Genomic DNA, 23,570 nt, shown 5'->3' on the forward strand with positions numbered 1-23,570 from the left:
ATTGGCTCGGGGCACTGCCAGCGTGCCCCGCCGGGCCGTCTGCATGCGACCATATCCGTGACACTCAACAAGTCAAAGAAGAAAGAGGATAAGATCGGGAGGGCGGGGTACGTTAAGCTGGTTAGCATATCGCATACAACCTAACTCCTAAGGCACCCATCTACAGATACACCATATCGCTCGCTCAATTTTTTAGGCCGCAGCTACCTACACAAATGAGCGGCTGCCCAAATAAGCGGCTTACGCATTATAAGCACTTAATAAACCCTTACGTTACAATAAGCAGCTTATAAAACACAAACAGCTCATTACAAGAAGCCGTTAGCATTAAGAAGCCAGTCCGAGGATTAAAGACTATACGTAGTATACACTAGCAATTCATTACATTCAGCTACTCAGACGATAAGCAGCTACTATAGCAAACAGCTCTTCACGAGTAAGTTCCTTGTTTATACTTCGTTGTTTTTAAGTTGCACCGTAATTCCTCAACACCCGAATCAGCTTATAGTCGCCGAAACGTCTCCCCAAGGAGCGGTTTTTATATGGCTCATACGACAAGCTACTCATATTGGAAAACGTTTACCATAACGCGCCCCTCAATTGAATCAGCGGTTGAAACTCCGCTCACACGCGATGAGCTATATAATACCAGCTTACAGAACCCCCCCTTACTCCGGTAAGTATCGAACGCAAAGTGCGGATCGGGGTGAATATCAAGAAAGGCCTCGTGGACCTCCCTTGCCTGGCTCCTCCAGAAGACGTCGATGGGTGTCTCCTCGTTGCGTTTGCGTTTGAGGACCATGGACCGTCTTATCCTCGACCCGTCCTCGTGCCTTTCCAGCTCGCGGGCAAAGTTCACCACCTGAGCTTGGAGTCCCTTGCACTCCTTGGCCCGATCGGCCAGCCGCTTCTGTGAGCTAGAGAGCTCCGCCTTGACCGTGTGGAGCTCGGCATTTGCTGCCTCGCACTGACTTCGACACTCGGCTAGTGCTTGCTGCGCCTGCCGGTGGTCGGCTTCCACCTCTGACAGCTGCGCAGCGTGCTCCCGCTCGTCGGCACTCAGCGCCAGGGTGGTGTCTTCTCGGAGGGTGTCAAACGCCTCTTCCAGTTCGAACATGCGTGTGTCCATGGAGTCTCGGTCGGCGGCCAATTGGACCACCAATGTGCTTGCCATGGTCGCAAAGTCCTGAGCTTCGAGGACAAACGCTCGCCTGAGATCCGCATGCATCCGCGTGATGCCATCATGGTCGAGCCGCACCAAGCGGGCCTGCAGTGACGCGAGAGCGTTGTTCAGTTGCTCCATTTTGTGCGTCTTGTCGTTTGGGATGTCTTGTGCACAATTTTCAGGCGAGTCCACCTGGTGCGGGACATTAGCCCTATACTGCGAGCATTGCGCCTTCCGTATCTGGCGCGTCGAGATCGAGTCTTGGTGGCTTGCCGGCCGGGCCCCGGTGTGCATCGCGACTTCCCCATTAGAGAGCCAAGCCCCTCCCAACGGGTCGACTCGACGGCTGACAATGGAGCCTGCAGTAAAAACGTGGACCTCTGTTGATGCAGTCCATTCGACATTCGACCCTGGCAACGTGGTGGACGGCAAGCTGTTGGAACTTTGCTCCGGGGAAGTGGATGACTGCCAGTGGTGGTAGGATCGGTACGCGCTTGACGAGCTGCGCGGCACACAGAGAGCTCTAGCAATACCTCCTAGCCCCCCCCTGGCAATGCTCTCCCTGGTGCATCCCTGGCAGTGGCTCTCTGACGGTGCTTATGAACGGATTGAGGGGTTCGAATTTTGGAAGTCGGCCGCGTTAATCCGGCAGTTGGTTAGCGAAAGAGAGTGGCATAATTAGAAAAGTCCTCCGTCATCGGCACTACCGGTTCCCCCGGGAGGGCCCGGGAAATCTTGTGAAGTGGGTGTCGACGGCGTGGGTTAAAACATCTCCGTCATGTTATTTGGGAGTGAAATATAACCCCTAGGGGAACGAGATCAACTGCACGTCCATCAACGACAGTAGGCTTGCACCAGCGGAGCGTGAAGATCCATCGCATAGGCATCAAGCCGGACGATATAGACGACCCAGCTTCAGCGGACCCCGCAGGTGGAGGACAGTGATATCAGGCCAGACTATTAGGGGCTTAGGGTTGTGGCCTGTCCCGGCTGTCCGCCGTTACGAGGTGGGAACACAGTCAAGACAAACGCAGGTGGAACAATGAAACTCGCAGTATATTCAACTAACTAAGACAGAGCTCGCGAACCAGGGAGCTAACCTCGTCCTGTACATTCATCTGCCACACGTTCCAGGCATTGTACATGGCCTCGGTCCGCTCCTTGACGGAACCCAGGTGCCCATCTGGGTTTGCCTTGACCCAGTGCTCCATGGCATCGCGGATGGTCGACAGATCGCTACACGCCTCGTCGACAAACTCGGTGGCGGCAGCGGGGAGGAGGGCATGAACGTAAAAGTTCACCACCGGCAGCGATGTAGGCACCATGCGGTGCAACGCGGCAATGGCCACGCGGTGCAGATATGGCTGGGGCAGCAGCAGATTCTCTGGGTTTTGCTTAACCCAGTGATCGATCGCCCCGAGCGTGCCTTCGATGCTGCCAAAGGGACCCCGGGTCCGCTCGAGAAGCCGGCGGACGACGTCGTCGACGATGGGCATGCCAATTCGGCGCTGCCTATACAGCTGTTCGATTTCCCGGGCCTCTGCTGCGTTGGGAGGGCGTCGGCCATCGATCGTGCCGTTGACGGCGTCCGAGTGCCACATCGACCAGCCAACGTTGCGATAGCGGGCTTCGTCCAAGCCCGTAGCGGCGAACTGCTCCGTGACCCACCATCCCTCGAGTCTGTTCCCGATGATATCGTAGGAGTACCCGCCCGTGTCCCGGTCCGTCGGCAACATGCCCAGAGCGCGGAATCTGTTCGCGGCGACGGCGAGCTTCTCGGCTATGCCGACCGCGCTCACTAGGCGGCGGAGGCTAGACGCGTCACGGGGGACGGCATCGGCGCGCGTCTGCGCAGCCTTGTCAATCCAGGCCGGCAAAGCAACAGGGGCGCCCGCGAGCAGGTCATAGTACCAACCCACGAGGTCCATCCATGCCTTGTGGGCGGGGGCTTTGGGCACGGCGGCGCCCGCGCGAATCCGGCAGCGCAGCTTGAGGGAGTCTCTCCCTCCCTCCCGGCCAAGAACAACAACAAAAGACCGCTGACGCCACGGCGCCGCGACGCTGTCAACGGCGCCAGGCACGAGGGTGGCGACGGGACGCCCAGCTGTAGGCGGCAGCGTGATGGTCCACTTGGTGATTCCCAAGTCCTCCAGGCCCTCGAAGCCCTGCTCGGGCCAAAACTCGTCGGGGATGTCCTCGACTTTGCCCGGCTGTTTCGCCTTGGGCTCCGTCTTGGACGCGGTCGGCTTCCCTGCAGCAGACGACTTCTTCGCCAAAACTCGCCCTCGGTATGGCTCGTACTCGGGGCAGCTGGGCCCACGCATGACCGGTGGTTCGGCATACTTCGCGCGGAAATCGGCTACTGTGCGGTCGACTAGCAGACAAATACGTTAGTTAGAAACGGGGGGTTAACAGTACATGTCGGTAGCAACTTACGATGACAACACCACAACGTTCCATCGGCCAAGAAATGCAGGCGATCGGCGTGGAGAGCGACCGCCTCTTGGTCTTCTCTCATCTTCAACGCCATCTCCTGTGCCTCCAGCAGCGTTTCTTCGAACTCTGCTTTCGAGAGCGGGCATCCCAGTTCTGTGAACTCTTTGAGGATGGCATCGCGGCGGGCGAGCGTCGCAGCAGAAGGTTGTGACGTCATCTTTGCGAGAGTCTTGGTTTTGTTTGTTTGTCGTTGCGAGAGCAGCGGGGTTGAAGATCGGGTCGAAGCGATTTTTGAGAGTCGCTCCGGTCTGGTCTCGATTTGCAGCACAGTGCGGCCAGACAGTGACAAGAGGGAGTTAGGTCCGAATATCAAATCACTTAGTCTCCGAACTGAAACTTGAACACTAAGGTAGGTAGGTACCTATCCATCGGCTGCAGCCAGGCGCTGGAAGGGTTGCGAGCTGCAGCTTACACTTAGGGATGTAGCTCCGCCTAGTTGGCTTGGACGAATGCATAGACGATATAATGAGAGGGTGTTTGACTGCACCTGCATGCCATGCCACCGCTGAACCAGAACCAATTCACGAGAGACTCCAGACCTGCTTTGCCTCCTCGCCTTGCCTTGTATCGAAGCCTCGTCTTACCTCCTTGCCTTGCCTCGCCTCGCCTCGCTTCCTCACCTTATTTCCTCGCTTCGAGGCTTCGTCCCATAGCCCCTGATGTACCGCGGTATGCTTTGCTCAAAAATACAGCTTAACGGGGACCGGTTTCCGGGTTGGGGTGCGCTCTCGGCGGGCGAGATCGGGGATGCCGCGTGGTGCCAGGGTCTCCCGTCTTGGCATCGGAGATCTGCACGAGGGAGTGGGCCGCACAGAGCCTCAGACGACCACCCGTCCCGTTTGGCGGCACGTTCGGAGTGGGTGCATTAACTCTAAGAACCTATACTCGGTTAGGCCGAGGGAGTCGGAAATAGTACCGACGCCCGTCACTGAGTAGGTACCAGAAGCTGCCTTTGGGGCCCCAAGTGCGAGCATAGTGAAAAGGTCGACCGGATAACGGGAACGGGGGATAATATTCCATGATTTCCATCTGTCGACGTCGATCAGCTCGTTTGTCGCAAATGGGTCTCGACCATTCACGAGTTCCTGCTCACGGCGCACTTTAAGGGGAGTGACACAATTGGTTGACAAACTTTATTACTAATTACAAGACACAACATCCAGACAGCCACACTGCCTACATCTCATCATCACTGTAGTCGATGAGGTCCTCCTCCTCCCTAACCCCAGCCTGAATATTGGCAGCCCCGCTCGCGCTACCCGTTCCCGCATCCTTCTCCTTATCAACGTCCATGGCGGCGGCCGCGGCCATGCTCCTTGCCACGGCTTCACTCAGGACGACTTTAGGCTTGTTACCCTTCTTGTCGCCGGCGGCATTGCCACCCTCGCCAGCAGCATCGGCCCCATTGTCACCGGCGGAATCGGCCATGACGGTGTCACCTTCCCTCCCCTCGATACGCCGGGGTTCCGGGACCGGTCGGCGGCCTCCGCGGCCTCTGGTCTGCCCGCGATTGGGAGCTAGGTGCCGGCGAGTGCCCCGGCGGCTCTCCTCCTCGGGGATGATCGACTGTACGAAGATGCCGAAAGACGACACCGACGGATTGTGGGCATTCGGGCGGGCGGCTTCCGCCATCGCGTGGATGACGGACGTGGGATGCCCCCTCGCTGCGTGCGCGCTGACGCCGTCGGCGATCTCGAACGACGTGGAAAAGTCCCGGTTCGGGTTCCGGGCGTCGACAGGGCCGTCACTAGTAAACGCAACGGCGCCCGGCGCGAGCCTCGGCAGCACCTGCGGGGCGATTTCGCGATTCCGCGATGCTTGAGCTGCCAGTTGCAACTCATTGCCGAAAAGGCCGGAACCGCTATTTGCGGCGTTGGGGCGGGCACGTTTGAACTGGCCGTTGCCAGGCTCTTCGTCGTCCTCGTCCTCGTCGTACCTGCGCTTAGGCGGGCGGTTATCACCCTGGCCTGGATGCCGGCCACCACCGACACCGAAGTTACGGGCGCCGCCGCCACGGGTGCCGCCGCTACGACGGCCACCACCACCGCCACGGCCACCGAAGTTACCGCCGCCACGGCCACCGAAGTAACCGCCGCCACGGCCACCACCACTGCCACGGCCACCGAAGTAACCGCCGCCACGGCCACCACCACCACCGCCACGGTCTCCGCCGCCACGGCCACCGCTGCCACCGAAGTCATCGGTGCGAGCGTCAGAATAGTTGCCTGTCATCTTGTCCGATGAAGCAGGCACGAAAGGTTGCGATAAAGGCTTCGATTTGAAGATTTGGGCTTGTGTTGGGCAGTTCGCCTTCACAAGTTGATCGCGTTTTTGTTTGAAGTTTTTCGAAGTCGGTCGAAGATTCGCGAAAAGCGCGGGGTATTATTATTGACGTGAATCTGGCTGAAAAGATTAACACAGTGGGAGAACGTTGTTGTGGGCATGGACACCTTCCCGGTTTCTTCGCTAGTTCCCCGGCCAAATTTAACGGAGAGTCGCTGCTCCAGGGGACTTTACCGTTCACTTGGAATATCTGACTGACATCAGTCGACGGTGACATCGGCCAGTGCCGAGCCATCGCATCTGAGCTCTGGTTCTCTAGATACAGCCTACAGTACATCACCCAAGTGCTTCCAGGGGGTGGACAGTCGAGTCAGACGCACGTCTACATAGGCGTCGTTCAGGCCCTGGCACGGCCGCCGTCACTCCAGGTTTGTTTGACGGCGCGGCATGGCGGCCCGGCTGCCCTCGCCCGCACAGGCAGTCCATCTCACCGTGGGTGATGGCTGGCGAGTGGGTTTGTTCAGGGTTGTGCAATAGGGGTAAGGGGCGTTGGGTTAACGTGGCGGTGGTGACAACCCGGGAAGGCTATCGAAAAGTAACCCAACTGGGGAGGGCGTCTAGGGTGTTACTCCGAGTTTCATTGTTCTACCTAGGCACGCACCTTTCGAATCACCATGCAGGTCATGTGTTCATGGCAACATGGAGAATTCGGATGAACGTAACCCTAACTAACCCTTCATCTAGCTCCCTGACCTGATCCCTCGAGATTCACAGCACAAACCAGCACAAGTCTGCCCACCTTACCTAGGCAAAGTTGCTGTGGTCCGAAGGCAGCGGCACTGGGTCGCCCTTGGACCACAGATCGGTTGCTTGCTTGATAAACGGGGTGCCCATCTTCCGAATGGTCTTGTAGAATTCTTGGCCGTCCGGGTTGGTCACGGCCTCGTCACTGAAAGAGTATGGTGCAGGCGAGTTCAGTCCCTTTTGGAACGCTGGCCGTTTCGCCAGCTTGTCCTTCCACGCCTCGAGATGGGGGAATTCGTGGACATCCAACCCACACCACTTGCTGGAGTGCACGAATATGAAGATGGCGATGTCGGCAATTGTCAAACGGTCACCGGCAACGAATGGACTGGTGGCCTGGGAACCGAGGGCTGAGGTTAGTTACATGTAGGGTGTTGTGTTCGTCATGAACGAGCTTGGGGAAGATGAAACGTACCAGCTGCTCGTTCAGGGCATGATGCAGCCGTCGACATTCCGACGTAAAGCGCCAGGAACCGTACGGCACAGGCTCGACTGCATACCGGTTGAAGTGGGCTGCTTGGGCCATCATCGGGCCGTAGCTCGCAACCTGCCACGTGAGCTATGTGAAGCAAGCAACCGTCAGTCGTAAGAGCCCATGTTAGAATTCCTCGGTGAGTACTTACCCAAGAAATTTGTGTCCAGTACTCAGGAGCTCCGAGCGAGTACGAGATATTTTGCTCCTTGTCAAACTCGCTGGCAAGGTAGAGCAGACACGCGCCAGATTCGAAGACGGTCTGGGTGCTGCCGTCCTCTTTGACGTGGACGATGGCTGGCGCCCGCCCATTGGGGTTCATGGCGAGGTACCAGTCGGATTTGTGATCGTTGGCGGTCAGTTCCAGGTTGATGTAGTTGTACGGGATGCTGTTCAATCATCATCATTAGCCACGCGTTTCGCCAGCTTCTAACAACAAAAGCTTAATGGGTACCTACCCAAGCTCCTCCAGGGCAATCGTCAGCTTGTATGGATTGACGGCCTGGCAGCCATAGATATTGAGGCCCGGCTTGGGCGCCTTCTCCTCTGGGGGGGCAGCCATTGTGCTGAACGTTTGACGAGACAAGATGAAGGAGACGGGATGTGAGTGAACTGCTAGCGAATTCTGCTCGCGAGAAGAAAGGAAGCAAACAACAAAAGGGGGTCGCAACTTGAAAGTCGGGGGCTCACCGAACGCAGTTGGCTCGGATAACTGCTGTTTCTGCTGCACATTGGCTGTTTGGGAAACCAATCGGATTGACGTTTCAGCACGGCGTGTTGGTGCAAGAAGCAAACATTGTACTGCGGTCAAACCAACAACACACCGCTTCGAGAGCCATAACGGGAAGGTATTACCGGCCAGGAGATGCCCTCTCGCCAGGGCAAGGGGCGGCAGTTCCGTCATTGCCCCGGATAATCCCTTGGGGTGTGCCCCTATAAAGATACCTCGGTACGTACCATTTGCAGCCGCATATCGGGGGCCTGTTGACAAACTCGGATGACCGGTGGCCTAAGGGTCTCCATATACAGAGTACTTGTCAGGTACCGCAGGCATGCATACGGCCATTGCGCCCCAAATACAGCTCCAACCACATGTAACCTTGCAGGATAACATTGAACTCGCGAGATGCTACGTACACTTAGGGATACCGAAGCCTCCTTCGCTTACACCAATCTACCGTTCAACAAGCTTGAACCTTGGGTAGCATTGAAGGAGCCGTCCGCTCCTGCCCTCTCAATTACACAGTACGTCTCTGTCCTGTACATGTAACCAGAACAGAACTTTCATGTCAAGATCGTGAGAGCAGCGACCGGATAAAGATGACTACGACACCCACCCCCACCGTCTTCGTCACGAGCGCAACCGGCAGCCAGGGCGGCGCGCTGTGCCATCTCCTCCGTGGGATGGGTTGGAGCGTTCGCGCGACGACACGGGACGCTTCCTCCCCCGCAGCGAAGGCTCTGAACGACGCCGGCGTGCATCTCACACCGGGCAGCTGGGACGACGAGGACGCCCTCCACGAAGGCCTTCGCGGTTGCGACAAGCTCTTCCTCTGCCTCCTTCCGAATCTGACCGACTTCGATCAAGCGCCGCGACGCGCCGAGCTTATTACCCGCCTTGCCCGCGAAGCCGGAGTCGACCACATCGTCGCGTCCACCACGCTCGGCTCCTTCATGGTCGAGGAGGGCCACGTTCCTCCTGTCAAAATTGGCCCGTTCTTCAGTGCCCACATTCAGAGCAAGAAGCGGGTCGAGCAGGCTGCCATCGATGGCGGCTTCCAGTATTGGACGGTGCTGCGGCCGGGCTTCTTCATGGCCAACTTCGTCGAACCCAAAATCCAGTTTGGGTACACTGAAACAAAGAAAGGCACCTGGACGAACTCCATGACGGCCGATTCGCCGCTTGGACTTGTCGATCACGTCGATATTGCCCGCTTTGCCGCAGCGGCTTTTCAGGACCCTGGCAGGTACCATGGCCGGACGCTGGGAGTCGTAAGCGAGGAACTCCCCGTTCAGGAGGCAATGGACCAGCTTGCCGAGAGTATTGGAGATGGCAGGTCAATTAAGGCTGTATTTATGACGGACGAAGAGGTTGAAAGGGAGCAGGCAAAAGGCTCATGGCTCTTCTTTTCCTCGGAGCCGTGTATCAGATACATGTCAAACTACACCGACCTGGGAGAGCTCAACCAATTTGTTCCTGAGCTCATGACATTCAGGAAGTTTTTGAGGAGGGAGGAAGAGGCCGTCAAGGAAACGTACCTGTCTTAAGGAGCAGAGAGATAGAATAGGTAGAAGAGTCGCGCGGTATACTTTGCTACGGAGAACTCGCAGCTGCCGAGCCCCGGCCTGTTCTACCACGCGCAAGAGATGCAGAACCAGTTAAAGGGGATGAAGTCAGATCTCGATCCCGTAGGATAGGGCGGGACTAGGGTGAGAGCCCATGAGCAAACAAGATAGAATCGCAGCAGGGTGCGGTCAATCTCGTTGCCAGTGGCCCGGTCCCGACTGCAACGCCAAAAAGCGGTAGCCCCCTTTCAGCTATATTGGGCCGCTGGGGCCGTCCTTTAGTCGAACGATACCTCACCACCCCCGGGCGCCTCGGCGGCACAGTCATGAGCCTATACGTGCAACGGGAGGGCAGAGTAGTGGGAAGGGCTGCGACTGTTTCGGAACCTGGCCTGCGGTAACTACCTCGAACGCAACAACGCTGCCTGCAGATGATCCATACGTCGTTACTATATTTTGAATATTAAACTATAGGACTAGCATCTCCCTTCTCGCTTCCAGTTTTCTTTTTCAAGTTCCCCTTCTTCTTCTCGCGGGTGGCTTTTCTGTTGCCTGTCGTCTTTTTCTCCTGGAAGGCAACGGCCGAACACGTTGACAAAAGGGCGGCTCAATCCCGATCTGCGTCCCAGATCACCTATAGATCACGGTCTCCTTCTCCATCCACCTAAGGTTGTCGTTCTGGTGGCTGCCTCACGCAGAGGCCGCGTGGGCGCCATGTCTCCCGCCGGGTAGAAAGACGTCAAAGCTTGTGGTCAACCTGTCATTGCCGAGCTGCACTACAGGGGGGTCCCAGCGAGACGCGATTTGGTACCTGCAATGACAACGTCCGAGAACCAGAGCTCAGACATTCGACGGCTCGGCACTGCCCAATGAGAAGGGTGCGTTTGAAGTCGGAATACAGTCACAAACCGACGACGCCACCGGGACCAGTGCCTACCTACCTACCTATACATACTCAGGGCCCCCCCTCCGACGGCAAGCCCCAAGTATCCCAGTATTTCCAATTGTCGCTAATTATCCCCATTTACATTTCACAATGAACCTTTCCAGGATTTGGCTTTCGCTCCCGCATGATATGACGGAAGAGATATTCTCCCACACCGTCGACACCCACTTCTTCGCCGACCCAGCCTACACCTGGACACAGCTCCGCCGGCTCTCGGCACACCAGAAACGCGTAATCGAGCGCCGCTTCCGGGAGTACTGGCTTCCCAAGTTGACCATCACCGTCTATGCTGGCTCCTCCCGCAGATACGATTATGCTTTCGCCGAAACTCCCACCACCCCCGAGAGCGCGGATCGTGACAGCGTCATGTTTGTCCTACAGACGCAGATCCAAACCCCACTCATAGGTCTCAATCAGGACTTGAACGTGGCCAAGAAGCATCTAAAGAAGGCCTGGCATATGTACGACCCAGCAACGTACAGGAATATCACGGTACGGCTGGGCGAGGGGGTCCTCAGCGGCGGTTGCCGAGGCGGATACACCCTCAACGACACCCACCTGCCCGGCTTGAAATTGCTAAAGTCCGGGAATATTCGGTTCAACTGGAAGGAGGCGATCAGCGAGCTACTTCGTGAGGAGATGCACATGCGCACGGCGGGAAAAGAAATGGTAAGCATTTTCTATGCTAATCTAGATGAGGCCCAGTTAGCTGGCCTTTCCCAGTTTGGCGACGCTTGCTCCAAGTGGCTCGCCGGGCATTCCGAGGTCCTGCAGTTCCCGCCCCTGGAAGTCCAGCTCGGACCCTGGCGCTGCCACGTTCAACCAGCCCGCCGCGTTGCGGCCTTCAAGGACCGGGTGGAAAAGTCCCGCGGAACAGGCCGGCCGATACAACTAAAGTTCCGCGGCCGGTCGAAGTGGTTGCATAAGCAGGAGCCGGATGATGACGATGAGATCTTCGACCATCGTTTGGGGTTCTTTGCTCTTTGTCGACGGCAACCGCCCGACATATTCGAGGTGGCGGAGGTTGAGGAGTCGGTGGTGCCGATGATGGAGGTCTCTCAGACCTGGGTTCGGCAGCAACTCCGTGGCGGTAAAGTCACCCCTGACGGGAGCGGGATCGCCAAGGGCCACGAAATTGCTGATTTATATCGCAAAGAGTGTGCCTGGCGCATCTGGATCGGAGAGTCGCTTCCACTATCACCAAAGGAAGGGCCCCCGAAGGAGCTAATCCCCGACGAGGACGAGCGTGGATTGGAGCTCGTGCTAGGCGACGAGAAAATTAGATGGGTCAAGTATTTTGGGTAGGAATAGATTAATATTTAATAATACATAATTAGAGCTGGAATTCAAATTTATTAACCTGGTCTCATCTCGTTCGAAAACCGCCAAACCTACCTACACAGGGAGAAATGTAGACGATGTCAAGTTAAAAACAAGCAGCTACAAAGCAACTTACCTGACCACCGGGTAGACTTGACGGCTTAGATAATACCTAAGAGTGGAGTAAATGAAAATAGCATGACAGACTTATAGCGTCTAGCTCCGCAGTCTGGCTGACCGCGGACATTAGGGAGATGTCCTCAGCGCCGAGCAAGGGGCGTCGGAGGAGCACCAGCATGACGGTGCCCTAGTCGGTTCGCGCATGGTGGGCTATAGCGTCTGGCGATGTGTATCCTCTCTGGTTCCCCTGTGGTGGATATCCGTCCTCTCACGGATGAGGAGCTTCACAACGTCGTGTTGAACCCATGGTACTGCCAAAGCGAGAGGGGGTGTAGTGTTGGCATTCGGTTGGTTGACGATCCCTAGGCGTGACTTTTTTGCGGACAGAACTCGGGCTTCGCAAGACCCCCATTTTGCGCCAACTCATGAATAGAGGATACGGCAGTGGTATTGCGCCCTGTCTGATGATGGCGGGTTTCAAGAAAGAAATCGCCAAATGGTATTGATCCGTCCACCCCCATACACCGGGATGACCGAAAACGGCTGAGCGGTTCTCGATGGCTAATCGGAAGCTAGCCATCGAAGGCAGCATACACTGAACAGTTTTGAATGCGGACGCATGCCTCCTTATGGTAAGCCGTCCGTATTTGGGGAGAACACCGCAACTTGGTGCATATTGTGCCGAGCTGAAAAGTGATGCCGCGAAAGACTAAGAGCTAGAAGTTAGAATGGCTAGGCTGGAAGTAGATACGTCGGCCCCAGAGTGTGTAGTTGTTTCTATCATGCTACAGAATGGTCCTCTTTTGCAAATATTACAACTCAGACCACAAGGCACAGGTTGGAACTCAGGCTACGGGCTGGGATCCAGAGCACCCAACAAGAGGCCGGGTACGGGTTGAACCTAGGGCACAGGGTACTAATCAAACCGAGAGCACCTCGTGAAAGCTAGGAGACAGGGTAGGTAGTATTTGAACCTAGGCCCAGATTGGAAAGTCAGGTCATTAGAGAGAAGCCCATAGATTTGCGGTCACCACGGAGGTTCTGCCAGCAATGACGTGTCTCCTAGAGTGTAAGCGTAGTGTCGTTCAATTCGGCCTACTAAGTTCAGGGGACAGCCGAGTCAGACGCATGTCTACATGTGCCTCGTTCAGGCCCTGCCACGGCCGCCGTCACTCCCGGGGGCTACTCCGGGTTCGACCACGCGGCACGACGGCCCGGCTGCCCTAGTCCTCATAGGCGGTCCGTCTCATCATGGGTGGCGGCTGGCAAAAAGGGATGGGGGGGGGGGGGGGGGGGGGGGGGGGGTGCGTAGAGAGGGTTGCCAGGGCTAGGTACTTAGGTGGGGTTGCATGATAGGGGTAAGGGGCGTTGGGTTGGCTTGGTGCTCGCGCCACCCGGCCGGCTATCGAAAAGCAACACAAATATGGAGGCGTCTAGGACGTTTCTTTAACCTTTATTGTTCTGCCTACCTTTGTCTTTACGTTGGTTGGGCCGTGTTCTGACTTGGTCACGGCGAACAGGCAACGATACGGGCCACTGGGTCCTGATGCAGCGGAGCCCTGATCCATTGCGGTATTGCTACCGGCTACGTTCTAGCCGAGCGCGGCACGCAGCTACAAGGGACGGTGACCGGCAGCCGTCCAAATACCTCGATGACGACGAGGGGGGAATCTCGCGTTGTACATAACATCATCAAGACTGATGGGACCTCAGCCTGGTAACTGTCGTCTTCTTGGCTCGCGCCCACGGTAAACACATCCTCATCTTCGCCGCTAAGCACGATACCAAGTTGAGGAGGCGATCAAGTGTGGAAGAGCCGTTCTGCTGCTTCTCTACGAAGATAACTCAGAACTGCCGATGCCCGGCCTCGTCTTCTACGCGTAGAGGGTGCCGGTGGTGGCAACGCGGAACTAGTTGATCGGGTTGAACGGGATGAAGTAGGATCTCGATCGGGTAGGATGGGGCGGGACTCGGGAGAGCTCATAAGCAAACAAGACAGAATTGCAGCAGGGTATGGTGAATCTCGTTGCCAGCGGTCCGGTCCTGACTGCAACACCTAAAAGGGGTAACCCCTTTTCAGCCAGACGATAGCGCCTCACCACCCCCAGGATCCCAGCAGCACAATTATGAGCCTGTACGTGCAACGGTCGAGGGCAGAGGGTGGGAAGGGCTGCATCTGTTTCGAAACCTCGCACGCGGTGGCCTCATCGAACGTACCAACGCTGTTCGCGGATTATTCGTACGTCGTTACTGTATTTTGAACATTACAATGGCACCATGTCTAGCCTTTTCCTTTCAGGATTCTATCTGGCCCTGTATTATCAGCCGTTATCCGCCATGTTCCCCCGTCTTATAACTGCAAGCCCATCTTCCTCAATCTCCCGCCGTATTTGACTAGCAGCAGCGGGACCGGAATCATCAAAACGCAGATGAACCCCAGTAACGAATTCCCCCAACCCAGGCCAAGATTCTGGTACATAGACGGCCCGGCCAGGGGCAGCAGCATACCCACCAGGCTGCGAAAAACGGTGTTGGCGGCGATGGCCGAGGCAGCATACACCGGGAAGGAGTCCACCAGGTATGTCATCAACGGCAGGAAGATGCCAATGACGCCGAAGGAAAAGGGGAACAGACCCAAGACCGGGACGATCCAGTGGGTGCGGTAGTAGGTGGACCAGCCGTACCAGAAGAAGGTGACGGGCAGGAAGAAGCTAAAGTAGATGCTCAGGGGTAGGCGCATCTCGGGTTCGAAGACGCCGTTGTTGGCCCGGGTACGCTTGACCACACCGCGGTCCGAGGTCGCCGTGATGACGGCCCACCCACTCACGTTGCCGACTCCTAGGCATATGTACACCAGCCCGGTAATGCCGACGCTCCAGCCGTACGTCTGTTGGAAGACGGTGGGGATGGTGGTGAAGAGCAGGTAGAGCGTGCCGTAGGCGAAGGCGAGGTAGAGGGAGATGAAGAAGACGGTCGGCGACAAGAAGAGCATCTTGGTCGGGCGGATCAGGCCGTTGATGAGGGTCTGGACCGGGGTCTGCTTCTCGGCGCCGGGGGTCTCGTAGCAGCTGCGCAGGTCGGTGCGGTTGAGCTCCTTCTGCAGGCGGCTGACCTTGTGCTTGATGAGGATGCGCGGGTTGGTCTCGGTAGTGAAGAGCTCGAACAGGCCGACGACGATGACCGAGATGATGAAGACGATCCAAAAATCCCAACGCCAGCCGATGGTCTGGGAGAGCCAGCCGCCGAGGACGGGACCAATGGTCGGGCCTGAGAGGGTCAGTCAACATCAGTGTCGTTTCGAAAGAGGGGCCAGCGAAGGGGAATGGGCACACATACCGATTAGCGGCCCGAGGGTGTACATCCCAATGGCGGAACCCCGTTGATCGACCCTGAACACGTCCGCGATGATACCCGCTCCGAGAGTCTTATACTGGTCAGTCCCAACTCCTCATACGCCACTCCCATTCAAACACACGTACCAGACATCCAGACCCGCCAATGCCACTAAAGAAGCGGAATACGATCAACGACTCGATCGACGGCGCCAGCGCACACCCGATCAACCACAAGCAGAAAAATACATTGGCGACGGCGAGCACTGGGCGGCGGCCGTACAGCTCGCTCAGGGGGGCGAGGAACAGTGGCCCGATGACGTATCCAAGCAAGTACACGCTGACGGTCATGGCGCCGATGACCTGGTTGGTGTTGCCAAACTCGTTGCTCAGGGCGGAGATGCCCGGGGCCAGGATGGACGAGGCGAAGGGGGTCAGCAGGGTGATACCCGACAGCAGACCGACGATGAGCCACTTCTTGCGCGCCGGGAAGTTGAGCGGCATGGCCGGGTCGTCCTGCGATTCCCAGCCGACGACGCCCTCGTCGAGGTTGGACAAGGGGATGGGCGCGTGCGGTATACGTTCGCGCTCGGCGGTGCGCTTGCGCGAGATGATGCGCGAGATGCGCGACCTGGTGCTGTTGCGCGTGTTGCTGCGGGAGAGCTCGGCGGCGCCATGGTTCTGGGGGAGTGGTGAGTGGTCTGCTTCGGGGATGGAGGAGAGAGACCAAGGGGTGGCGGTGAAGGGCGAACTCACTTGCGCGAGCTCTACGTCGAGATCGTGACCCGGGACCGCGACCTTGGTCTCTTCGTTGTCAAAGTCCGGGGGGCTGAAGCCAGCATCGGGATGTGTCGACCTAGATTGGTCATGGTCGCTGTCGGCTAGCGCGCTCTCCTTGTCGGCCTTCGCTGCACGGACTGATGCCGCCGTGGAGCTCGAATCGGAGAGCGATTGCTCGCGCTTCTCCTCCACCTTGCCCGCGTTTGTGTCCTGCCCTTCTTGGCTTTGAGGTTTCCCGTTTCCCGCCATTTCGGGCGGTTGGATGTTGTGTTGTCGAAACCGCCTTCTGCGTCTTTGGTGCTGCAGGCCGAGGTTGACCGTTGAAGCCAAGAAAGGCCAAGAGGGGGCGCGTTCTGGAGTTTTTCTGGGACAAGCGGGAACAGCAGCGGGAATGTCGAGAACCCGAGGATGGCGTGGGAGCAAGGGTTGTGGGTGATTGACGTTGCATTGAAGTCAGCCTGCAGACGGATTCAGTCAAATTCGCGTGCCGATAATGCCGAACCGGAGATAGCAGGGTAAGTCCTGAACCTGGACAGGAAGCCGTTGAAACTTGAGCCAGGGGAACGAGGTCCGCGGATACGACGGCGGAAGGGGTTTCAACCTGAGGTTAACCGAAAGGGAATGGCAGATTAGAAATGGCAGCGTCACTTCCCTTGCGAAAGTGTGCATTCGCAGGCAGGGACAGCTTGCCCTCGAGGGCGAGTGGTTCAAGTCACAGGTCGTTCCTATGGCATCCTCTCTGTCACAAGCACGCCATTAGGCCCCAGCCATGTTGGGATGAGAGAGCCCGCTTTGAGAATGCTATATTCCCATTGACACCCAGAGGATGTGAACAGAGGCCGGTGAGTGCCTTCCGTTGGGCCGCCTTCTCCAACCCGACCTCCCCGCTGATCGGCGGGAGACCAAAGTCCACAGGGACGCCGCGGACGCCCGCAGCAAGCTGCTGTTGGACGATAGTTATTGATTTAGGCAGTGGCATTCTGTAACTACACCGCTCAAGTCCGGGTTCTCGCACCAATGTCTATTCCGGAAATAACCTTCCCGAAAGGCAATGCTGATTCACCTCCATTGCACCAACTACGGCGCCCCGTGAGACAGAACCGAACAAGGAAATGTTGGTTGATGAGACATCGGAACCCCACACGATTCTGCCGTACCACATGCTCGCTACCAACCACCAACATGGTACCAGCTGTTGGCCCCGTCTGCCAGGGACCCGGGGATTAGTACCCGTGAACCTGGGGCCCGTGATGTGTGCTGCCACCGCTGTGCAACGGTTGCACGGCATTTCCAGGGTTCTACTACGACTGCCTACCGAGATAATTGTACATGATTACCGGTTTTAGTCTTCACCACGACAGGATCAACCAAGCAAAATACCAGCTATAAACTTTAGAGACTCATATTTTACCGGGAATGACTGGTCTACCGGAGTTAAGCGGCCGTTAGGGTATATAGGTACCTTTAGTGGCCTCCTTACTCTTCCGCTCGTCAGTTGGCCCCGTTGACGCTGGTTAAACGGTGGGTCTTCGGGTGTCGCCAATGGACAGCGAAGGAACAGCTACAATCGGGCGAGAATAACCCAAGTATCTTGTGGTATCAGCTCCCTAGGGCAACCCGAATTGTATTTCCTTCCCATTTTCCTTCCTGTCTTCTTTCCTCTTTCCTGTCTTCTTTCCTCTTTCCTGTCTTCTTTCTTCTTTCCTGTCTTCTTTCTTCTTCCTTCCTTCCTCTTTCTTCCTTCCTTCCTCTTTTTTTATAAAACACAACCGCATAGGTAGGTTCACAGCCACACGACTCGTCAACCTAGCTCATCCCTTCACCCCAAGAACCAAGCAATTGACATCCCCCATTCAACCGGCCTTCGCCCCCTCGGGGTCATGCGCCACCACCTCGATTTCCACCCTCATTCCGGGCACCCCCAGCCCCGCGACCGCCACGCCGGTCAGGAGGGGCCGATGGTCCTCGCCCGCCCACTTGCGCATGCACGCCGCCCACGCCGTGAAGGCCGCCTCGCTCAGCTCCGTCGTGTACAGGTTGACCTTGTACACCTGGCCCCAGCCGCGCCCGCCCGCGCTGCGCAAGCAGGCGTCTACGTTGGCGAACGCCTGCTCGATCTCGGCGGGCAGGTCAGCTGGGATGGCGCCCGTTTCGGGGTCCCACCCGCCTATAATGGCGTTAACTACTACCGAGCTTTAGGGTAAGGGGGGGCGGCTGGATCCGTACCCTGGCCGGAGCACTCGATTCGGTCCCCTAGCCGCACCGCTTGGCTGTAGTGGGACTGGTCGGAGAGGGTGCGGGTGAAGGGTGAGTAGTCAAGGTATTTGAGAGAGGACATGATGGCAGCTGAGCGTATTGCTGTTAAGGCCAGGGATGGCGTGTCGAATGGTTGATAACGGGCAGGAAGCTATTGGGTTGAATCATGAAGCTGGTGGTGATTTTCAGTGGCACAAAGTCAGGAGAATTCGACCCTTTTATACCAGCTATGCGGACTGGACTCAAGATGCTCAGTTGCCTTACAAAGATCGCAGTTCCTGCCGATCGAACCCATGTTGTCGCGGAGCAAGGCATTCTCGACTTGTACCGACTCGCTCTTGATTTGCTCGCTCGGATACTGGGTTAGAAATCAACAACAGCCAAGCTTCCTTTCGTGGGCCAGGAGCGGAGGTCATGTCTCCTTGGCGAGCCCTGGCACTGGTGATTCCGCACTCGCTTATCTGTTGTCAGCTCCGGCAATGCCATCGTTTCTTGGCTGCATTGGAATTCCTCCGTGTAGGGCTGAACTCCGGCTCGGGACTGGAGTTGCTCCGGGTACGAAGTAGTCAACGTGAGAGTGCACAGTGACACGAGTCGAGGCCTCGGACAACCATTCTTGCTTCGGGCCGATGATACGGAGGGCACGACACCCTATACCTGGGCTGAGCTAGCTTTGATAACACACCAACGATCAAGTTAACAATAATGCCCCAGCACAAAAGCCAATGACAAAATACGATGGAACGCCCTGGACGTTGGGGAGTAAGTTTCTACAAAACGACTAGCAGCGATATCTACGGGGTGATCCAATTCATTTTGGGTCATCATGGTCTATTAGTGCTGTCTAGCTAATTCCAAATAGTCAGAATCAGACAGTCCAAGCCTGAGCCGGACGTGAATACTTCGCCATGTCATACTAGGGATCTCCCCAAGTGTGAAAACCACTACCCACCCAGTATGACCGCGAGAAAGACATGAACAAGACCAATGATTCGCTACGCCGCAACCGTCAGTGCTCTCTTTGATCGTCATCGCAAGCTCTTCGGCTCGCTTGGACCTGCGTAGGGACGTCAGAGGCAGAGGTTACGCCGCGAGGCAAAACGCTCCTGTCTCATGAGCATCCGGAGCAGTGAGCTCTCATCATCCGGTTGTGCTTCGCTGTTTATACCATCAATAACAAAAGCCAAAAATCACTGCTGCCTATTTCTTCTTCCGCGTCGTGGTAGACACCAGTCTCTTCTTGACCGCCTTCGGGATCTTCTCCTTGCGCTTTTCCCGCTTCTCCTCCTTCACAGCCTGCTTGTGGGACCGCTTATCGTCCTTATCCTCATGCTTCTTCCCCCTCGGCGCGCCCTTGTCAAAAATAAACCATTCTTCGTCGCCGCTGCCTTTACCGCTTGCGGCAGCGTCGTCGACTGAGCCTTCGTCCGAGCTCTGGGACCCCTCTTCGCCGGCTTTCTTATCGGCGACGACCCGGTCTGCCAGCATGTGCTTGTACACCAACTCATCCACAGGCTTGTCGGCTTCCTTCTCGATGTCGTACAGTTCGTCTAGAGTCTGCGGGATGTACTGGTTGCGAAAGACCTCATTGTCGACCTCCATCTCGGCGACGGCCTCGTCCGTCTCTGCCGCGGCGGGACGAACTTCGTACAGACGCTCAATGGCCTTGGACAGTTCCGGCTCGCTGACGGGACCCTCGGGGACCGTGATGAAGTTGAAGATGGTGCGGTCCAGGAGCGTATCGACACCCTGGCGGCGGAAAAAGTCGTTCACGTTCTTGATGTCCATGCGTAGGAACTCAAGCGAGCGCGGGTGATCGTGCTCCACAGACTGGGATACGTCGATGATGTACAGCTGGTTGTCATTGTATAGGATGTTGTACTCGCTCAGATCGGCGTGTACCAGGCTGCAGACTTGGTAGAGGCGGCGCATGATGCCCAGCAGCTGGACGTAAAGGTTCTTCCACTGCTCGTCGACGTCGTCGCCCGTGAGACGCGCGTCCCGCAGACGTGGGAAGGCGTATCCCCGCTTGTCGCCCAGAAACTCCATCACCAGTACGTGGAGCTTAAGCCTGAGCGGTTCTGGGCAGGCGATGCCGGCGGAGTGCAGGCGACGCAGGTTGCGGAACTCCTTCTCGGCCCAGAGCTTGACCATCTTGCGGTTGTTGCCCTTCTCGGAGCCACGCTTGAAGCGGTGCTCGCCCGCGATATAACGCTCACGGTCCTTGAAGACCAAGATGGCTGTCTTGTAGACCTTGATGGCACGCTGGATGGGGGTGCTGTCGTTGTCGAGATACTGCACGGCACCGTAGACATTGGCTTCCTTGCCAGTGCTGATTGCACCGTGAATCTCACTGACCACGCCCTGGTTGATCATCTGCAGCAGGATCATGCGAGTGCGCTGGTCAAGCACCAGCTCGGCGGTGGCACGGTCCGCCTTGTCCTTGTCACGCTCCTGCGTCTGCTTGACATTGTCGAGACGGATCTTGCCGGCGTGCTTGGACAGCTCGGCGACTTGGTCGTCGACGCTGGCGAATGTGTTTGCCGTTGGCTTCTGGGTGCTGGAAGCGGGCACACCCGCGGCAACCTTGGACGCGGAGCCATGAAGCTGGGATTGGCGGTTATAGGCCTTGTTGAGATCCGAAGAGGGGTTGTGCAGCAAGTCATGGCCAGACTCATCAGCCGAGTCGAAGATGTCGTCCAGGTCTTCGTCTTCATCATGCACGTAGTCGGCAGCTGGTAGGGCGCCGACGGCCGGTGCTGTGGATTCCATGACTGGGGATGGATTGTACACGTTTCCGTCCTGGGGTCTTTGGTTGACAAGCCCTTGGCGGGCGAGGTCTCGACGATGACGCAGCTGTTGACGGCGGCGCAAGTCGTCGTTGGCACACCAAACAGGAGGCATCTTGAATTAATTTTTGGCGGGGTGTTGTCTTATCTTATCGATGCGGGGTTGGTCTGTGCTTAATTGGAGAATGAGCTAACCAGATTGGGAACTTGCGTTTCGAGGTTGAATGTCAGACTTGCAAGTTGACAAAAAAATAAATTGGACAGAAGGAGGATGCGCCAGACGAGGGCGGACTTTAGCAAACCGGCGTTGAGTTCGGACCTCCTTTGTGACTCATCCCGTGGCGAATTCGTCACCAAGTGCATTATGAGGTTATCACGAACGGACGCGTTTTGCCCGTGCGAGATGCTTGACGACTCGATGTACCGAGGTACCTCCGCGCCGATAGGCATGGATGTAGGTGCGAATCAGCATCGCGTCCGAATAACTCACCTTCGGGCTGTCTTAAATTATCGATATGCTAGAGTGATTCTGTCTCGATTCCCAAATATGTACGGGTTGGAATTTCGGATTTTGGAAATCTTGCTGCGCGGTACAGATCTGTACTTCGAAGCATGGGTGCATCTCTGCATGCAGCGGGTGAAACGAAGAGTGGGTCCGGCCTGAAGCTGGGAGCTGCAGAGCTGACCGTCTTCGCCGGCAAGGCTTCCTCAGCTTCCAGGCCCATGCCCCATTTCAAGCCTTGCATACCTCATCACGCGGTTTTGCACCGCAACATCGACAAGGATGACGTAACAGCGGTCGCAATTGCTTGCATTCCACATTCCACCGCCCATCAATGCTGCCAGCATCCTTCCATCCCGTCATCCCCCGCCCGCGATAGAGCCATGTCCAGACCAACCTCGTCCGGCGAGCCGCGCTCGCGGCCAACATCGTACCATGACCCGCCCTCCCCCGAGTTTCACGCCGATGATGTCCCAGTCGAAGTCTTGGTCCAATACCTTCTCGCCGCCAAGCAATCGCTATCGTCGATGGCGCTCGTCCTCCGCGCCAACGACCTGTCAACCAACGCCCGCCAAATACACGAGGAGTCCGTCGTGCTGAGCGCCCAGACAGGTTTCCTACGCCGACTGATTGACGATGAAGTGCGGGTGTTGCAGAAGCTCCGGCGGGGCATGGAGCGTGCGCACAAATACGGCCGGCGCGAGTTCGGGAGGCTCATCCACGCCCTCGATGTCTCCAACGAGAAGCTCGAGAACACGATGCGGATGCTGCGCGAGACGCGAGTCGACCCCGTGTTTCGCCCACCAGGGGAGGAAGGGAAATTCCTGATAGATTTCGCCGATGTGGATAGCGTCGAGGCGATGCGCGATACCCTAAAAGGGAGCATCGCCGAACTACAGGTGAGTCGCTCCGAACGACCTTGGAAACACCATTTGCTGAACGGTCTTGATGCAGGCCACCCAAACATCCTACGACGGCGACCTTTTCCGCTTCGACGAGGACCTCCGACTCCTCAATAAGAGCACGGTCGCCGCGCCCTTGGTCGACTCCCCCTCGTCTTCCGCCGCCTACCAGCCGATCCCCCACCTCCTCGCCGCTCTCGCCGACCATTCGGAGGCCATGGCACAACATTTGGCTTCCCTCACGAATCATTTCGACATGTGCGTCAAAGCGGTCCGCGCAACCGAAGGCGGTGCCGCCCTCGCCCGCCGCCGTGCAGCCGAAGCCACCGACGACGGCGAACCCGTATCGATATCCGGTTTCATCACCGAACAGGAATCGCACCTCACCGACCTTGAACCGATGGACCCGCAGGAGCTAGCCGAAATCGTACAAGTAGTCATGGAGGACGCACCCGAGGTGGACGAAGTCGTGGCCGAGATCCAGGCGGTGCTGCAACAGGCAGAGCAGGATTTCGAGACACTCAAGGAACAAGCCGACCGGATCAGGGACGCGTGGGCAGCCACGCTTGGTGCCTTCCAGGTGCTCGAGGATATCGGGACGCGGCTGCAGAGCTACGTGGCCGCCGAGCACGAGTTCGAGCAGCGCCGGGACGCTGAGAAGGACGTCATCTACGCGAAGCTCGAAGAGATGGATGGACTGAAGGTGTTTTACGAGGGGTATGCGAGAGCCTACAGCAGTCTGATGCTGGAGGCGGAGAGGCGGCGAGGCGTGGAGGCCAAGATCCGCAATACGCTGCGCAAAGCCAAGGAGAATGTGGACAACCTTGTCGAGGCGGACAAGAAGCAGCGAGAGTACTTCCGGCAGGAAGTAGGCGAGTTTCTGCCGACAGACCTCTGGGTGGGTATGAACAACCCGTTGGCGCGGTGGGAGCTGGCGCCAGTCCAGGAGGGCGGTGCTGCTTCGGGATCGCAAGACGAGCTTGTCACGCCCACGGTGGCCAGGTCAGCTAAGGGCAAGGCACCGGCACGGTGACCTAGCAGGTGGGCATTCTCATCATTTTTATCGTTTTTAGGGACAGGCTGGATGGCGGCGTTGGTTTTGGAATACTTCCTTGGG

At 57.2% G+C, this 23,570-nt stretch overlaps 10 protein-coding genes across 10 annotated transcripts; 3 read left to right on the forward strand and 7 right to left on the reverse strand.

Moving 5' to 3' along the window:
* Positions 1-624: 624 nt before the first annotated feature.
* On the reverse strand, positions 625-1,758 carry B0H64DRAFT_431970 (uncharacterized protein; the record flags this gene model as incomplete). The annotated part of the gene is made up of 2 exons (XM_062805993.1): positions 673-1,758; positions 625-638 (listed from the first exon to the last, which is right to left on the reverse strand). Exons 1-2 carry the CDS (start codon positions 1,457-1,459, stop codon positions 625-627), a joined length of 801 nt encoding a protein of 266 aa, XP_062658685.1. The 5' UTR covers positions 1,460-1,758.
* Positions 1,759-2,229: 471 nt separating this feature from the next.
* On the reverse strand, positions 2,230-4,310 carry B0H64DRAFT_431971 (uncharacterized protein; the record flags this gene model as incomplete). Its single annotated transcript, XM_062805994.1, has 2 exons — positions 3,602-4,310; positions 2,230-3,539 (listed from the first exon to the last, which is right to left on the reverse strand). Exons 1-2 carry the CDS (start codon positions 3,816-3,818, stop codon positions 2,230-2,232), a joined length of 1,527 nt encoding a protein of 508 aa, XP_062658686.1. The 5' UTR covers positions 3,819-4,310.
* A 527-nt stretch (positions 4,311-4,837) lies between these two features.
* On the reverse strand, positions 4,838-5,893 carry B0H64DRAFT_373435 (uncharacterized protein; the record flags this gene model as incomplete). The annotated part of the gene is made up of 1 exon (XM_062802285.1): positions 4,838-5,893. One exon carries the CDS (start codon positions 5,891-5,893, stop codon positions 4,838-4,840), a length of 1,056 nt encoding a protein of 351 aa, XP_062658687.1.
* An 855-nt stretch (positions 5,894-6,748) lies between these two features.
* B0H64DRAFT_373436 (glutathione S-transferase) lies at positions 6,749-7,782 on the reverse strand (the record flags this gene model as incomplete). Its single annotated transcript, XM_062802286.1, has 4 exons — positions 6,749-7,084; positions 7,164-7,307; positions 7,372-7,609; positions 7,679-7,782. 4 exons carry the CDS (start codon positions 7,780-7,782, stop codon positions 6,749-6,751), a joined length of 822 nt encoding a protein of 273 aa, XP_062658688.1.
* Positions 7,783-8,381: 599 nt separating this feature from the next.
* B0H64DRAFT_141266 (NmrA family protein) lies at positions 8,382-9,567 on the forward strand. The gene has a single exon (XM_062798270.1). It carries the CDS (start codon positions 8,541-8,543, stop codon positions 9,486-9,488), a length of 948 nt encoding a protein of 315 aa, XP_062658689.1. The 5' UTR covers positions 8,382-8,540; the 3' UTR covers positions 9,489-9,567.
* Positions 9,568-10,499: 932 nt separating this feature from the next.
* B0H64DRAFT_459056 (uncharacterized protein) lies at positions 10,500-11,757 on the forward strand (the record flags this gene model as incomplete). Its single annotated transcript, XM_062807430.1, has 2 exons — positions 10,500-11,121; positions 11,176-11,757. Exons 1-2 carry the CDS (start codon positions 10,543-10,545, stop codon positions 11,755-11,757), a joined length of 1,161 nt encoding a protein of 386 aa, XP_062658690.1. The 5' UTR covers positions 10,500-10,542.
* A 2,230-nt stretch (positions 11,758-13,987) lies between these two features.
* Positions 13,988-16,383, reverse strand: B0H64DRAFT_394537 (major facilitator superfamily domain-containing protein). The gene is made up of 4 exons (XM_062803689.1): positions 15,981-16,383; positions 15,372-15,905; positions 15,229-15,316; positions 13,988-15,159 (listed from the first exon to the last, which is right to left on the reverse strand). Exons 1-4 carry the CDS (start codon positions 16,251-16,253, stop codon positions 14,243-14,245), a joined length of 1,812 nt encoding a protein of 603 aa, XP_062658691.1. The 5' UTR covers positions 16,254-16,383; the 3' UTR covers positions 13,988-14,242.
* A 1,420-nt stretch (positions 16,384-17,803) lies between these two features.
* Positions 17,804-18,608, reverse strand: B0H64DRAFT_394540 (endoribonuclease L-PSP). The gene is made up of 2 exons (XM_062803690.1): positions 18,231-18,608; positions 17,804-18,171 (listed from the first exon to the last, which is right to left on the reverse strand). The coding sequence occupies exons 1-2, from the start codon at positions 18,340-18,342 to the stop codon at positions 17,858-17,860; spliced, it is 426 nt and encodes a 141-aa protein (XP_062658692.1). The 5' UTR covers positions 18,343-18,608; the 3' UTR covers positions 17,804-17,857.
* A 462-nt stretch (positions 18,609-19,070) lies between these two features.
* On the reverse strand, positions 19,071-21,282 carry B0H64DRAFT_394542 (RIO1 family-domain-containing protein). Its single transcript, XM_062803691.1, has one exon. It carries the CDS (start codon positions 21,162-21,164, stop codon positions 19,461-19,463), a length of 1,704 nt encoding a protein of 567 aa, XP_062658693.1. The 5' UTR covers positions 21,165-21,282; the 3' UTR covers positions 19,071-19,460.
* A 652-nt stretch (positions 21,283-21,934) lies between these two features.
* Positions 21,935-23,486, forward strand: B0H64DRAFT_416976 (autophagy-related protein 17; the record flags this gene model as incomplete). Its single annotated transcript, XM_062805210.1, has 2 exons — positions 21,935-22,450; positions 22,506-23,486. 2 exons carry the CDS (start codon positions 21,935-21,937, stop codon positions 23,484-23,486), a joined length of 1,497 nt encoding a protein of 498 aa, XP_062658694.1.
* Between the last annotated feature and the right edge of the window lie 84 nt (positions 23,487-23,570).

Source organism: Chaetomium fimeti (genome assembly GCF_033439085.1).
Source record: "Chaetomium fimeti strain CBS 168.71 chromosome Unknown B0H64scaffold_4, whole genome shotgun sequence".
Classification (NCBI taxonomy): domain Eukaryota; kingdom Fungi; phylum Ascomycota; class Sordariomycetes; order Sordariales; family Chaetomiaceae; genus Chaetomium; species Chaetomium fimeti.

Coding starts and splice junctions, on each gene's coding strand:
- B0H64DRAFT_141266 (XM_062798270.1), top strand. CDS start 8,541: ATGACTACGACACCCACCCCCACCGTCTTCGTCACGAGCGCAACCGGC.
- B0H64DRAFT_394537 (XM_062803689.1), bottom strand. CDS start 16,253: ATGGCGGGAAACGGGAAACCTCAAAGCCAAGAAGGGCAGGACACAAAC. Junction 15,317..15,371: donor TTGGCGGGTCTGGATGTCTG/GTACGTGTGTTT, acceptor GACCAGTATAAG/ACTCTCGGAGCGGGTATCAT. Junction 15,160..15,228: donor CACCCTCGGGCCGCTAATCG/GTATGTGTGCCC, acceptor TGACCCTCTCAG/GCCCGACCATTGGTCCCGTC.
- B0H64DRAFT_394540 (XM_062803690.1), bottom strand. CDS start 18,342: ATGTCCTCTCTCAAATACCTTGACTACTCACCCTTCACCCGCACCCTC. Junction 18,172..18,230: donor AATCGAGTGCTCCGGCCAGG/GTACGGATCCAG, acceptor ACGCCATTATAG/GCGGGTGGGACCCCGAAACG.
- B0H64DRAFT_394542 (XM_062803691.1), bottom strand. CDS start 21,164: ATGCCTCCTGTTTGGTGTGCCAACGACGACTTGCGCCGCCGTCAACAG.